The sequence below is a fragment of the Prunus persica genome, chromosome G1 (assembly GCF_000346465.2).
Source record: "Prunus persica cultivar Lovell chromosome G1, Prunus_persica_NCBIv2, whole genome shotgun sequence".
In the NCBI taxonomy this organism is placed as follows: Eukaryota; Viridiplantae; Streptophyta; class Magnoliopsida; order Rosales; family Rosaceae; genus Prunus; species Prunus persica.
In genome coordinates this window covers 32,468,402-32,483,630 of record NC_034009.1, presented here as the reverse complement: position 1 = coordinate 32,483,630, position 15,229 = coordinate 32,468,402, and the positions used below count along the sequence as shown (strand labels likewise).

At 37.5% G+C, this 15,229-nt stretch overlaps 1 protein-coding gene across 5 annotated transcripts; it reads left to right on the top strand.

Moving 5' to 3' along the window:
- LOC18790503 (ENHANCER OF AG-4 protein 2) lies at window positions 251-15,110 on the top strand. Of its 5 annotated transcripts, XR_002269604.1 has the most exons (14): window positions 263-1,144; window positions 1,739-1,815; window positions 3,333-5,372; window positions 5,459-5,978; window positions 6,744-6,852; window positions 7,023-7,135; window positions 7,213-7,400; window positions 7,866-8,526; window positions 8,615-9,071; window positions 9,934-10,029; window positions 10,131-10,232; window positions 10,669-10,875; window positions 13,527-14,743; window positions 14,857-15,110. XR_002269604.1 is itself a non-coding variant. In XM_020554323.1 (12 exons), exons 1-11 carry the CDS (start codon window positions 1,034-1,036, stop codon window positions 10,199-10,201), a joined length of 4,212 nt encoding a protein of 1,403 aa, XP_020409912.1. In that variant the 5' UTR covers window positions 251-1,033; the 3' UTR covers window positions 10,202-10,232; window positions 10,669-10,976. The 5 variants fall into 5 exon arrangements, 4 of the variants coding, with proteins under 4 accessions (XP_020409912.1, XP_020409911.1, XP_020409910.1 ...); XM_020554323.1 differs by lacking the exons at window positions 13,527-14,743; window positions 14,857-15,110 and having other exon boundaries at window positions 251-1,144; window positions 8,615-8,840; window positions 10,669-10,976; XM_020554322.1 differs by lacking the exons at window positions 13,527-14,743; window positions 14,857-15,110 and having other exon boundaries at window positions 261-1,144; window positions 7,866-8,481; window positions 10,669-10,976.

Sequence of the window (15,229 nt, the reverse complement as noted above, 5' to 3'; positions counted from 1 at the left end):
TTCTTACTTTGTTTTTTTTTCTTCTTTTCACTTCGTAACTTTTGTAAGTCTCTTCTTATTTAGCATCATTTACCCAAAAAAACAAAAACAACCGGAGTCTGCATACCTGTGTTCTCTCTCTATTTTTAAAATTTTAATCTAAATAATTTGTTATGTAATATTTTACCCTTTAACCTAAATACTTCGTTATTCAGTAGTTAAACTTTATTTTAATTTTTTGGTTTCTGAATGTTTAATTTTTGCTCTTCTATATATATACATATAAACGATGCAGATTACAAATTCAACAAACCCCATCAAACCTTGTTAAGCGAAAATTCACCAACAGAATTTCTTTATTAGAGTTATCTGTAATGAAATAATTTGATATAGAATTGATGTGAAAAATTGAAGCTGCTGTTAAATCTAGAGTCTCGGGATTCATAATAAAATAAATAGATAAAAAGAGTTTATTATTAAGTAGAACACCAATAGCAACCAAGAAAGAAAGAAAAGAAAGACTTTGGAACTCTTTGCCACGTACACAGACAGCACATAAAACCATCACTCGGAGCGAGTCCCGACCAACGTCCATATTCCATCTTCCCAAGTTCCCAACCCAAAAAAAAAAAAAAAAAAAAAAAAGCAAAAAAGAAAGGGAAAATTACCGATAGGTCCCGTTCTTATTCGGGCATTCACATTGGTGCCCAACCCAAAAGCCCAAGCCCTCCTTCTCACAAAATCTACAATCTCGCTCTTCGACCGCCTCAATTCCTTTCTACAATCTGCCTTTCTCTCTCTCTAACACACACACTCTCTCTCTCGTTGGCTCTCTGTAATTGCGAATGCACAACCCTGTTGCTCTATCTCATTTTGTCCGATGACCTAGTGCCTCCGGCGCCGGAGCATCCACCGGCCGTCAAACACACGCTACGATTCCAATTCCGAGTCTCTGGGGACTTGTATAGGGTTTTCTTAAGTGCTTCTGCGATTTGATTGCGACGATTCAATTAGGGTTTTTCCTTTTGCTTTCTAAGATTGCGGCGTCCACGCCATGGCTCCGGGGCGTAGACGCGGAGCGAACAAGGCCAAGGCCAAGAGCCAGTTGAGTCTCGGCGATCTTGTCCTTGCCAAGGTCAAGGGCTTCCCCTATTGGCCTGCCAAGGTCTGATTTTTAATTCGCTGTCGCTTTCTCTCTTTTACGGATTCTGCTTCTTCATCTACAACTTTGTGTCTATATGGTTTCCGCCTCTTCATTTACGACTTTGTGTATATGTAGTGTTTCTGCTTTACGCTTATGTTTTTGGTTGTGTTTGGGCATTAGGGTTTTCCAGTATATGCTTTTGTATTGCTTGTTGATCGGTGTGCTCTACTTGGATTTGACTTTTCGTAGAATGTGATAACTAACGAATTTTCATAGGCTTTTGGACTTGTGTGTTTACTGAATGGGACTGAACATAGTGAGGATTTCAGACATTATGGATATCTTGTCCTTAGGTCTGTTTATATGATGGTCGTCTAAGTTTTTAGAATAAAGTATTTTTCTTTTTGTCATATCTATTTAATTTATTGTTTAATCTATATTATGTCTAGGATTTGTTGCACTGAGCTGGTATATGGACCATGAACTTTCAGTAATTTGGCGTGTTTAGAATTGGTTGTTTTATTTATTTGTGGTTAATAGTAACTCCGTTAGATTTTTGGGTTATAACCAATTTGATTGGCATTTGAACTAGATTTTGTGGGTTTGAATTTTCAGATTAGCAGGCCTGAAGATTGGAAGAAGGTCCCTGATCCTAAGAAGTATTTTGTCCAATTTTTTGGAACAGAAGAGATGTAAGTATATCCCATTTGATAATTTCATATTAGTTCATGTATGTTGAATAAAGTCTGTTAGTGAATTGTTACATGTACTTTGGAAAACCTCTTATACATGGTGGTTTCATAACAAGAAATAAGACACTAATATATTGACAACCTAGGGTGTAGATCACAGAAAGGTGAAATTGACAAATTTTTTGGAACGAAAGAGATGTAAGTATATCTTATTTGATAATTTCATATTAGTTCATGCATGTCAATACATTCTGTCAGTAAAATATGTTACATGTAAATTGAACTACCTGTTATACATGGGCTTTTAATTAAAAAGAAGACACCAGTATATTTGATTGTAGATATGGAAAGTTGAAAATGACAACTTGTTTTGCCAAAATGAATTCGTTTATCTGATTCATCTCTATCTAAGAACACAGTGAAAACACAACCTTTGCATGTGCAGTTTAGTAAACTTTCTCTCCTCCAGTTTATTTTTCAAATGGAAAAGTTCACTTATGGAATGTTTAATCAATTGTTGCTTAGGATTTTCTTGTGATTCGTTCTGAATTTTTATTCTAGTATCTATACATGTGTTTTTTATGTTAGCCCTAGAAGCTTATCAATAGAAGAAGATTGAAATTTTTGCCTGCAAAGTAGTTTGTCTTGGTAGACGAAAAACTAAGTGATTAGGGTTTTAAAAGGTGGAAGATTGTATTTTGACTATTTAGTTCCTACTGGTGCAGAAAAGGGCCCAGTTTTGGGAAGTGTTGCATTAAACTGAGCAATTTTTGAAATTGTATCTCAAATTTGGTGTTGGACCAATGAAAAAGGACTGGGTAATATATAGAGTTTAAATAGAATAAGCTTATGGTTTAAGAAACCGTTTTGTAGTTAATGAATTAGAATGTTTGTGGTTTTAAAAGCTTTTACAATGGTGCACAAATGAAAAGAAAAGAATAAGATCATATTGGTGTCCTTTGCTTTCGCTGTTGGAGAAATTTGTGGGCATATGTTGTTAGAAGAAGTGAAGCGAAAGATGATGAAAGAACAGAATTTAAACTCTCTTCTAATGCTTTGGTTTGCAAAAAATGTTGGAAGGAAAATAGTCTAAACTTTCTAGAAAACAATTTCACTAGTGAAATTTACATTTTCTGACAACCAAACACATACACGAAATAGTTTCTTAATTTGTTCCTTTTTGTTCTTTTCAATTACTAAAATCTTGTGGCAAGTGTTGAATTGTGGCAGTCTGCTTTATAATCCTCTACTGTTTTTCTCGTTGAATTGAAAGTTAAAGTTAGACTTCCCTCCTAATTAATATATTGACTGGCCTCTAAATATGGTAAGTTTAGAACTCAATGTTTATTCTAAATCCAAATTGAAATCACTTAAACCACACCAATATCCTGTAATTCTTCGTGCTTTGTCTTTTGCTCCGTTATCATTTTCTGTGCTGTCTGTTTCGTATTTTTGTGCTGGTTAAATTGGCTGCTTCTGATATCTTAATTTGCTTCTTTTTTTTGCCCACTCCACAGAGCTTTTGTTGCCCCTGCAGATATTCAGGCATTCACTAGTGAGTTAAAAGTTAAATTAACAGGTCGGCTGCCAGGTAAAACAAAGAACTTTTCCCAAGCTGTGAAGGATATATGTGAGGAATTTGATGAATTACAAAAAAAGAAATCAAATGATTTGAGGGATGATACTGACCCTGGATGTGAGGTTCCGTCTGTTAATGGTGTAGAAAATAATGGGGTTGAAGTCGAATTAAAGGATGGGGGTGAGGGTACGCAGGACTCCAATGGAGAAACACTGAAGGAAGAAGAAGGCATAGGTGATTTTGGCTCTAAGTTGGAACGCTGTTCACAGATCCGAGGTGAAAATGGCATTGAAGATGTAAATCCATCTACCTCATGTGGAGCAAATGAGAGTTCATCTCCAATAATTTCTTCTGAGACAAAAAATAAAATGTCTGCAGTTTCACAGCCAAAAAAGGAGGTATTAAAGAAATCCAACCCAGATAATTCTTGTAATATGAAGGAAGATGTTTCCGGTAGTAAGCATGAAGAAGATGGTGTTCGCACTAAGAAACACTCTGAAAGACAGAGGTCCTTAGCAAATGGTCACAAGTCTATGAAGATTACTGGATCAAAGAGAAAACATGATGGCACAGTTGAAGGACACAAAAATAGCTTTTCTGTGACATCATTGAAGGAGGATGGCTCTGTCTTTCTTGATCGCCCAAAATCTGGTGAGCGACTGAGAGATGGAACAAAAGGCAAACTCGGCTCTGGTGGCAGGAAAAGGGAATTTTCACCAGATGCTCGTAAATCAGATAGTGGTATTAGGGGTGGGAAAAAGGCAAAAGATCTGCTTAAAGCCAAAAATCAAATCGAGGCGGTAGATGATATGAAGGACTCTGTGGATGATCCTGTGGATCAGGCCAAAGACAAACTTTCTGGAAGGACAAAGAAGGTTCAACTTGGGCTTGGAAAGCTTAATTTGGAATCAAATGATATTTCACATCCTGCCAAAAAGTCAAAGCATGTAGACTCAGGGGACAATGCTCCACGGGGTTCATTCTCTAAAACTGTAAAGAGTCTATCTCCAAGTTCTGATGTTGTTGATGACAAGACAGTTAAAAAATGGGATTTGAAAAAGTCGAATTCACGTGTGAAAGGAGAGAACCATTCCAGATCCCAAAATATTATTGTTGGACCAAATGCTCCTGGTGATGAAGCTGCGCTACCCCTAACAAAGCGGCGTCTTCGAGCACTGGAGGCTATGTCTGATTCAGATACTTTGGTTTCTGATGATAAAATGGAAAAGGATTGCATTCTGAAGAATGATACTTTGATTTCTACTGATGTCAGAGTTTCAGCAGTTCATACACACAGAAAGCGGAGAGCTGTGTGCCTCTATGAGGAGGAAGAGGAGGAGGAAAAACCCAAAACACCGGTTCATGGAGGGTCTTCCCGAAATATTAAAGGGCCTTCATATTCTTCAGATGCTATGAAGAGCACTGATGAAAATCATGAGCGTTTGGATACTGCTCAACAGAGTACCAAATGTCCTGCTGAGTTTCAGGAGAGCCGCATGAAGGAATCAGGTTCCCAGTCAAACAGCAGTTCTCTGTCACCTAGCAAACCTCAGGCAGACGAAGATAGACCGGAAAGGAAACCTCAAATTGATGAAATGAGGCTTGAAAAGGCAGTGCATGTCTACCACAGTCCAGCAAAATCAGAACCCGAGCAGTTTTGCAAGGAGGAAAAACCGACTTTGACTTCTCCAAAAAAGTCTCCTCAGTTGGTTTCTACCACTAAACCAGTAGTAGAACAGCAGAAATCCACAAAACCTCTTGTTAAAGTCTCTAGTACTGGTATTCAAAAGAAGGCTCAGGCTGTGTCTGGCAAGAGTTCAGGTTTAGTTTCTTCTCAAAATCATGCAACAACTCAAAGAAATAGGCCTGCCTCATCTGGAGAAAAATCTAAACCTACTCTACGATCAATCCCTCATATCAATGACGCTGCTCTTTTAACAGAAAATTCAACAGAGTACATTTCATTACCTGGTGAAAGGTATGCACGTTTTTATTCCTTATTTTGTCCATAGTTTTTGGTTGTGTTTTCTCATTTTTGATTTCATTGTGTTTTCCTAATAACAGAATGGACGTTGGCAGAGAAGATAAAAGTGGCTTGATGGATTCTAGGACCCCGGAATCTTCTATATCTATGAGGCATCTTATTGCAGTTGCACAAGCAAAGAGGAAACAGGCTCATTCACAAAGTTTCTTTCTTGGAATTTCCAATTCTACTCTTGTGTCTAACAAAGATTTGCAAGGGAGGAGCCCCAGCCCTTCTGAAGTTCAGGGGTTTTTGTCCACTAGCAGCAGTGCATTGCAGGCGGATCTCCCGGGATCTAATCAACTCACAAATTTAGCTTCACCGTCTACTCATGGTCGTCAATCTGCATCACAAATTCAACTTGATATTGAGGAAATCTCTGAAAGAAGAGTTAGTTCTGGGCATCAAACTGCTGGAGGATCACTTAGTGGTGGCACTGAGGCAGCTGTTGCTCGTGATGCTTTTGAAGGAATGATAGAGACTTTGTCAAGGACTAAAGAAAGTATTGGTCGTGCAACTCGTCTTGCCATTGATTGTGCCAAGTATGGTATTGCCAATGAGGTAGGCTCCCTAGCGTGTTCACCTTCCTTTTACCAGGTGTTCTTTGATTTCTCTCAAAGATCCTTATCACTTGATATAATTTTTTCCTTTCTTTTTCATTCATTCATTAATTGATTTATCAATATCTAATATCAATTGTATATACAGTATAGACCTTGTTATACTAATATCGTTTAATGATTGATTTTTCTTTGTGGATAGTACTCTTATAATTTGCATATACTCTGTAATATGCGTGCATTACATTTGCCAGTGTACTTTTGTTTGTTAAAAAATAAGTGCAAAATGTTTTTGTAGTGAAAGTTTTGATTTGCTATACTCATTGCCCAGGTCTATTTGAGTTTCAAATTTCTTGTCTACACTTACCATAACCAATTAATAGTTCTAGTCATTTCTGTTCCAACTTTCATCTGAAGTTGAGAAAAAGAAACCTTCTAGTAGCAGTTTGCACATTCCTTTCTTTCTGCATCTAGATTTGTAATTTATGTGTGTCAAGTTGTCATCTGTTTTTGCCTTTGTCCTTTTACTTACCAATTTGCAATGGAAGTTCGGTGATGGATTATCTAAAACTGCATATGCTGACAAATAAATAAATGGTAACTGCTATCGCAGAGGTGGTAATGTACTTTGAACATGACCTGGTTTGTTTTTGGAATTTATGAAGTATATCACACACCAATTGAAGAATATTATTGCCGACAATCATCATGTTGATTGGAAGATACTCTTTCAGAATTTGAAAATTTGACTTCCTCTTTTATGCAGGTTGTGGAACTACTAATCCGAAAGTTGGAGGGTGAGCCTAGTTTTCATCGTAAGGTTGATCTTTTCTTTCTTGTGGATTCCATCACACAATGCTCGCATAATCAAAAAGGTATATGTACTTGAAAACAACTTTTTGTGATAATAGATATTCATGCCTCTCTCTCTCTCTCTCTCTCTCTCTCTCTCTCTCTCTCTCTCTCTCGCTGGTTGTGAGTGCTTGATATGGTATTTCCTTCTGAAATCTGTTATTAATGGTAAGTATTTTTTGTCAATATACAGGCATTGCGGGAGCTTCATATGTTCCGACAGTTCAAGCAGCATTGCCACGTCTTCTAGGTGCTGCTGCCCCACCTGGTTCTGGTGCTCGTGACAATCGTCGTCAGTGTCTTAAGGTAAGTGCAGTCTTATATAATGTTACGTGAACTTCTTGTTTGTATACAAGATAAAGTGAAACAGACTTCTCATCCAGGTTTTACGGCTGTGGATTGAGAGAAAAATCTTTCCCGAATCTGTCCTTCGTCGCTACATGGATGACATTGGGGTTTCAAATGATGATGCAACTGCTGGTTTCGCCCTTAGACGTCCATCTCGAGCCGAGCGTGCTATAGATGATCCAATCAGAGAAATGGAAGGAATGTTTGTGGATGAGTACGGCAGGTAAACATATTACTTTTTTTGTTTTTTCTTAAGAGTTATAATTGTACTATTTTTCTTCCTTTCATTGTTGTCCTGTAAAGAGCTGATCCTAAGGTTCTGTTTGCTATTGCTTCTTGACCAAATAACTTACATGCGTGACCATGTAAAGGACATGAACTTATTAGATGGATAGTAGCTTCTCATTAGTGAATTAATAATGTGGAGAAATTTAAATTTTGCCTTTATATACAAGCAATTCAAGGAATTTATAGTGCAATTATTGTATGCATGCAATTCAATGATTTTACCTAGAATATAAATTTTTCTAATTGCCTGTTTAATTGGGTATTAAAGTTACATTTATTTGTTTTTCCATTGAGTATTCGCCAAAGAAACTTGCTTCTATTACTTTTATGCATCACTTCTATTGTTGCACGGACTCTCTGGTATCTGATACATGTAGTTCTGTGTTGCTTCTTGTGTCAGTAATGCTACATTTCAGCTGCCTGGCTTTTTATCTTCTCATGCATTTGAAGATGATGAAGAAGAAGATGAAGAACTTCCTAGCTGTTCATATAAGGAGACTAGCCATTCCTCACCGGTGGAAACCACTCATGCTTCTGGGGAATCAGAAACTTGTGCTGTGACTCCAAATGATAGGCGACATTGCATCTTGGAGGATGTGGATGGTGAACTTGAAATGGAAGATGTTTCTGGACATCCAAAGGATGAAAGACCCTCGTTTGTTAATGGTTCTTTTGAAAGGGATCCACAACAGCAGGGATCAGATACGGTCACAGAGCCAGCTTCAAATGTTTGCAGTGAGTTGCCCCCTCTTCCAGAGGGTTCTCCACCATTGCCTCTTGATTCTCCTCCTCCTCCCCCACCTCTGCCTCCATCACCCCCACCACCGCCACCCCCACCCCCGTTATCCCCATCACCACCGCCACCGCCACCCCCACCTCTACCATCACAGCTACCTCCTCCTCTACCACCATCAGGTCATCCGCCATTATTTCCTCAGTCATCTATACCAACTCAGGCATCATTACTATCCCAACAGATGCTGCCATCTCAGTCAACAATGCATTCTTCCCCGCAGGTGCCATATCAACTTCCTGTACCTCATGAATACTGTAGCACTAGTGTAAGGCTTCTTGCTTCCCCCCTATCAATCGCACGTTGTTGTGTGTATATATATATTATATCATATAACACATTATTTCTCTATACAGGGTAACCAGCTTGTCCAAATTGCTGGAAATGCTCCTCATGGGGGCCCTATTGATGCGGCTGCAAAAAGCGAGATGTTTCCACAGCAGCAAGCTTGCTTTATTCCTACAGGAGTATGTGGTCCTCGAGAACCTTCTGGATTTAACTCAACGAGGCAATTAGAACACGGACATAATGACATGTTTCTAAGTGCACAAGTCTCTCAACCAAGCCAACAATTTCAACAAGGTAATACCCCTTTTCCTCAAAGGCCTTTACCTCCTGCTCCACCACAAAATCCATCCAGTCATTTCTCTTATACAAAGCCCTCGAGTCAGCAACATCCCCAGCATCCATACCATGCTCCATACTCTTTGACTCCCCTCCCTGATAGTCAAAGACGATTTGCCGATGAACAACGTGGTGTTTGGATGAATGGAGGAAGACCCCCACATTCGGGACCACCATTTGGCCATGAAGGTATGGAGTTCTGATCCAGGTGGCTGTGCCATCCCTTAAGTAGTTGCCTGTCTATTTCACGTTGAGCTTCTGTAACGAAACTAGAACTTTTGCCAATATCATTTTTGAAATGTTTTTTCTCTTAGAGCCCAGTTGACTATAATGAGTAATCCGTTGTCCTGCATTAGATCATTCTTAAAAAGAGTATATCTCTATTATATGTTTTTCTGTTGAATTTCTCTCAATGCATGCCATGGTAATCATTTTTAATTTCAACCAGATTTTTACTTTTAGGTTCTGTTTGAAACTTCAACCGTATTTTAACCAACGTGGGGCTTGATGTTTGCCTGATTTATGAGTTTTCTGTGGCATGTATTTTGCTGCAGGCCTGTTTTAAATGAATCTGAGGCACACATATGGTTACTGCTAGACATTCTGTTGATTTTTAGTGCATTTTAGTTTCTTTTCATTCATTATCATTTGTATTGGGATGTGGTACAACCTTCTTCTAGCGGCGAGTCTGTGCTAGGCGATTCGTCCTGCCCGTGTTCCTTCTGTGCCTCTAGTGTGGGAGAGAAACCCTATAGTTTTTATGGAACAGTTGTGCAATTGGGGGCTTTGGTTTCTAACAATTTTTAAGGGTCTCCTTTCTTCTGGCTGGTTGTGGATTGCAATTTTATTATTTTGTGGAGACTACATGCATGCGGCTCACATGTTTTCTCTATTCTTTTCGTGCGCATATGGTATTTGTAAAGTTTTGATTGCTATTAGCTAATGCTAGTTAATGTTTTTATTGTGATGGATCATGGCTCCTTTGCCTAATTTAATTCACTTATCTACCGAAGCATCTCTAGATATATTATATTTGGTGCTGATATGGCAGGCTATTTTCGTCCACCGCTTGATAGACCGCCAACTAATAATATGGCTTTTCAGCGTTCTGCCCCTAATAATGTACCATCTGGAGCTCCAATATCAGGTGATCTTGACTTAAACTAGTTGGAAGTGGGCTTGCATGTTTTAAGCAGACCTTGCTACTGTTGCAGTTATAAACTGACTTTCTGACTGCATTTTATCCAGGTCATAGTGCTTCCCAGATCTTGCCATGTAGACCAGACATATCTGCTGTTAATTGTTGGAGACCAGCTTAATAGTGAAACTTAGCCCTACTTTAATATTCTTGTAAGTTTTTCTTTCTTTTTCGTTGGCTCAAAATTTAATGTTGTATTTTGTAGCTCATGTACTTCTCTGAATGGCTCCATCATTCTACTATTTTATTGATTCTTTCCTCATTGAAGTCTATTTGTTAATTGAAATCGACAGCCACCTCATCCTTTAATGGATATGTTGATAATCAACTCAAAGATTTTTTAATCAGAATCACCTCAAAGATTTCAAATGATTCTTCATCCTTGACTTATAGGAGCCTAATGTTGTCTTTTTTCTTCTTCTCATCTCTCTTATAACCAGACATTAAAACGAAAAGTTTGTGCAAATTCATGTGCTGCATTTCCGACCGTCCACTGCGTCCATCATCGCTTAGATTGACAATGCTCTCTCTCACTCTCACTCTCTCACTCAGTGATAAATCTGTTTATTTTCTGGCAATTCTTTTCAGCATTGACGGTGGCGTATCAATTAGCAACGTCACATGATGCTGTGCTTCAAAGTTGGATTCATTTTGTATACAAAACCCTAGTACCACTTGAAGTCAGTGTTGAGAACTTGTGGAGGCTCTTGGCAGGACTGTGTATATTGTAATTTTTCCTGACAAATGTATCCCGAGAACATATGCTTCCAAGTGTATGCCCATGTTTCTTTCTTGGTTAGTACACTTGATTCTTAAGTTCATAACTGATGTAATTATTCCCAATATCAAATAGATAGAAAATCGATTTTATGCACTGACCTTTAGTCTTTGATGAATTTATTTTGCTATTATCTTTTATATGCATAGTTATCCAACTTTTCCCGCTATCTGTTGCATCCTATAATATAATTTGCTCCAACATTCTGTTAGTTCCAGTTGTCATCCTTCCCCCTCTTGGATCGGCACATCCTGGTTTTTGCATGTATCTACTAAACAGTCAAAGATTTTAGTATAGAAAGGCAAAGTTGCCTCCAACCAAAACCTACCTGTCAATGGGTCCAGTCTTTCTAAATTAGTTTCTTGTGGTAATGGTAGTAATCACATTTTGGAATGTCATTCCATACCGAAGAGAAATCTATTCATGTTGTCAAGTTTATGCATAATTTAGAAATTTTACTTTTTCTTTATAGAATCACCCTGAATGTGCTGCCTGCCGGATAATACTTTCTCTCATGCTAAGTTTTTGGTTATGGTGATTTTTATGGTATCTTTGGAAAGACTTGAGATTACTCTTTTGGTTAGATGGAGGGCATGTGTGGTTTGTATCTGCATTGTTGCTAAGATTGGGTGGGGTTTAATGTGAAGGGTTCAGGAACATAAGGTTAAAGAGGTCAAGAATAAACTGTGGAAAACTTTAGGAAAACGTAAAGGATTAAGGTGTAATAAAGGTTTCAGTCCAAAAACAACTAAAAGGTGTAACAACGGTTTAAGGTTTCAAATTTTACATGAAGAAGAAGAAGAAGAAGAAGAATACCTCGATGACATTAACTTGGTTGAAAACCTGGGTCGGAATGTGCTGTTCTGAAGCTGGTTTGTATTGGAGAATAGGTGTTTAGCGTATTGCACATTATTGAGGAGATAGGTATGGGTCAAAATATTGTCCTTGGCTAATCAATGAAATGGTGTTGGCTATGTATAGTCAAATCTTTTGATGCTTGAAATTACTGGGTTATACACTAATCTTGAAATTAAAAGAAAAAACCCAGCGGCATAAAAAATGAAAAAATGACTCCTGGACAGAACTACTTGGTGGAAGCTGTGTTCAAGCTTCAGGACTCGTCTTCAAATTTTCCTTTTTTGTTTCCAAACCGCAAATCCTTACCACCTTATGCAAGTCGCAATGGGTATCTCTTTTTATAAAGTGTTTAGTGTGAGCTTACTCAGACGGTGATTGCAATGTGAAAATAATTTTCCATACATTTTGGCTGAAAGTTCTATATAATGGTTGAAGTCGGTGGGTGTTGTGATTGTGGTGAAATGTTAGTTATCTGAGTTAAGCTTTGAAATTGGATTCTGGACAGTGTTTCTCTTTCTTTGTTTTCCTTTTCATATTTGAGTATATGTAGATATTTGGTTTAACTTAATGAATGTCTGCGGTAATATCATCTTCAGATACCCTTTTATAATTTTTATTGTAACAAGGGGAGGTATATGATAAGTGAATGCTCCGAGGTTGAGGCAGCCTTTGAGATTTTGATGAAATTTGGATTTCTAATGCTAGGGAGTTATGTTAGATGAGTGTAGGACGAACTTTTTATGCATGGTTGTTAGAATAAACCAGCCTCGATTGTTTTGATCAGATTTAGAATGTAGGAAGTACATACTCTTCATATAGTTGATCATTGCCATATTTTTGTTGGAGCTTAAGTTTTCTCTTTTAGAACCAATTATCAGCATTGCAACCTTTACTGTAAAGCTGAAGTTACCAAAACTTTTGTTATGTTATTTGGTGTGTTGTTTACTACTTGTTGAAACAAATTCATCTAGAAACAAGTAAGGTCTTGTTTGATCTGCCGCAGTTATAACACCACAATATTTGTCCTATGGTTGAAAAAGGAAACTTAAAGATTGTTTTTTCTTTTTTGGGATTACATCAACTCAAAAATTTTCTTGACCTTTGATTAGGATGATTCTATTGTCTGACTCATTATGTTTGAGGCACATCTCTGTTTTATGCCTTCACTCTACACCTGGTTAATTCAAAGTGCAACAGATGTGGATTTTTATTTTAGTGTTTGCTATCTGTATACATGTTGTGCAAATTAATTTAATTAATTTTACTTGATGTTGCATCGCGTCGACGCCATGTCATTTATTTTTAATGTTAATTTTTTGTAATGTGTGGTACCGTACTCGTGGCTCAATTTGTGCATTCTGTAGTGTCAAAGTTACATGTTTCGCATTTTGCGCTGTGGTAGTGTTTAAAATGTTTGTGTAGATACTTGCACATGAGTTCTCCTTTGTTTGGATTTCCTAGTTCCTGTTATGTTTTTCTTTTCTCAATAAAAGTGTGAAAGCCATGTGTGTTTTGTATTTATTCTGGAATGTTATTTTTTTAATGTGAGACTAAGGTTTGGTTGTAAGGCCTTATTTTTCCCTTTAAGATTCAGAAATTATAGTAGATGACATCTGAAAATACATGGAAGTCCCTTGTATTGTAATGATAGATAAAATAGCTGAAAAGAAGAATGGAAAAAAAAGTAGGAAATGAAAAGAAAAAGAAATAAATATTGAATTGAGAGTTTTGATGAGTTGTGTGGTTTTCCCTTTATTGTTGATGGGGAATTTAGTTTGGAATGACATCATAACTGCGCATACTGTTACAGGTTTTGGCAAAAGATTAAAACAGATCCTTTTTTTGGGGTTTTGTCACTGACAAAGGAAAAGGAATCCTACTTCCTGGCAGATACACATTGCTGTAAACCATTCAGGTACATATTTGACATGGATTTTTGGACCAAGAAAAGGATCATAAATATTGTTAGTTGAGTACGGTTTTGATGCAACTGTATATGTACCTGAATGTTTTTAAGAAATTACAGATGCTTTATAACTGCTGAAAGTTTTATTTGATAGTTCTTACAGATGCTTTAATAGCAGCGATTTTTCATTTAATGCTCAAACATCCGATCCGAGCATTTTTGTTTACAGTATTATGTTTGATTATATTCTATTGTACACTGAGCATCACAAAATGAAAGGAGGTTCTTTGACTGCTGTTGCTTCTGGTTTTTTTCGTTCTTTTTCCTTTATCATCTTTTTACCTTGATTCATTTTCGGTCTTTTTTTTCTTCTCGTTATTTTTTGTTTAGAGATTGGTTGAAAATCTTTACTTCCACTGCCACACATTTGGAGCTGGGGTTTAGGCCCCAGGCATTGTTTTATTTGAGAGGTCAGGTCAGGTCAGGTCAGGTCAGGTCATGTTGATACAAGTATTTGTAGTAACGAGGGTAAAACAATATTTCATTTCCTTTTCCTGCATTCTCAACCGTAGATAATAATGCGGGAGGCAGGCAGGCAGCAAGCATGTCCACCTTTTGTTGCATCTAATAATATGAATGAGTCAGTGTTTTCTGCTGCTCCCAAACATTGTAACTCGGTTTTCATTTGAAACGGACATGAAGCTCATGCGTATACTATTACTAACATCAATTTATTTATTCATTTTTGTAAATGAAATTGGGCTAACTTTTATGAGGCTGGAGAGCGAGAAGGGATCCATTTCACTCATTGGATTGGAGGAAGGTGTGTGAAACATGTGTCTGATTCTGAAGCCAATAATAACCATATGAATAGGGCTTTTGGGGCTTAACAATTCTCAAGTGTCGGTATTGCTGTCACCTCCGCCAATGCCATGTGGGCAAGACGTCTATGCATCCAAACTTTTTTTTTTGCCGCTCAAATTCGACTCTGGTGGTTGTGGTAAATGAATTAATAACCATCCCATCCGCGCGAAAACACATGAATTTTGATGGTTTTGTAGACTTCCTTATCACCAAATATGGAACCGGGTAGGATGGTGGAGGATTTCAGCTGCGGACTGGTAATTTCTTCATTGCCTGCTTTGCTGGTTTAAATGAATTAAATATATATATCTCTCTCAAAATGTTTTCATGCTAAACTCTTTGCTTTCATATGTTCCTCGTTACCTTACAGAAGAGAAACGAACGACGAGAGTAGACAAGTTCGGCACCAATTTGTAATTCATTTCACTGCACGTGATGTATTTTCCTTTAGAATTTCAGATCGTCCATGGACCATGAGTCTTATATTTATGACAACTCTTCCTTTAAACTAGTTATTGTTTCCGACTAAAAAAAAATACTAGTTGTTATTGTAACACCACCACCCTCACCATTTATGGACTTACTGTCTCACTCGCGGCGGTACAGCCTATTTGCTAAGCTGTATTAAGTTTCTAAGTACAGATACTAAGGAATACCACGATTTCGCTATAGGATTGCAACTTTAATGAAAGATGGATTGACTTCAAAAAAGAGAATGAAAAGATCATTCAAAGCTGAGGATG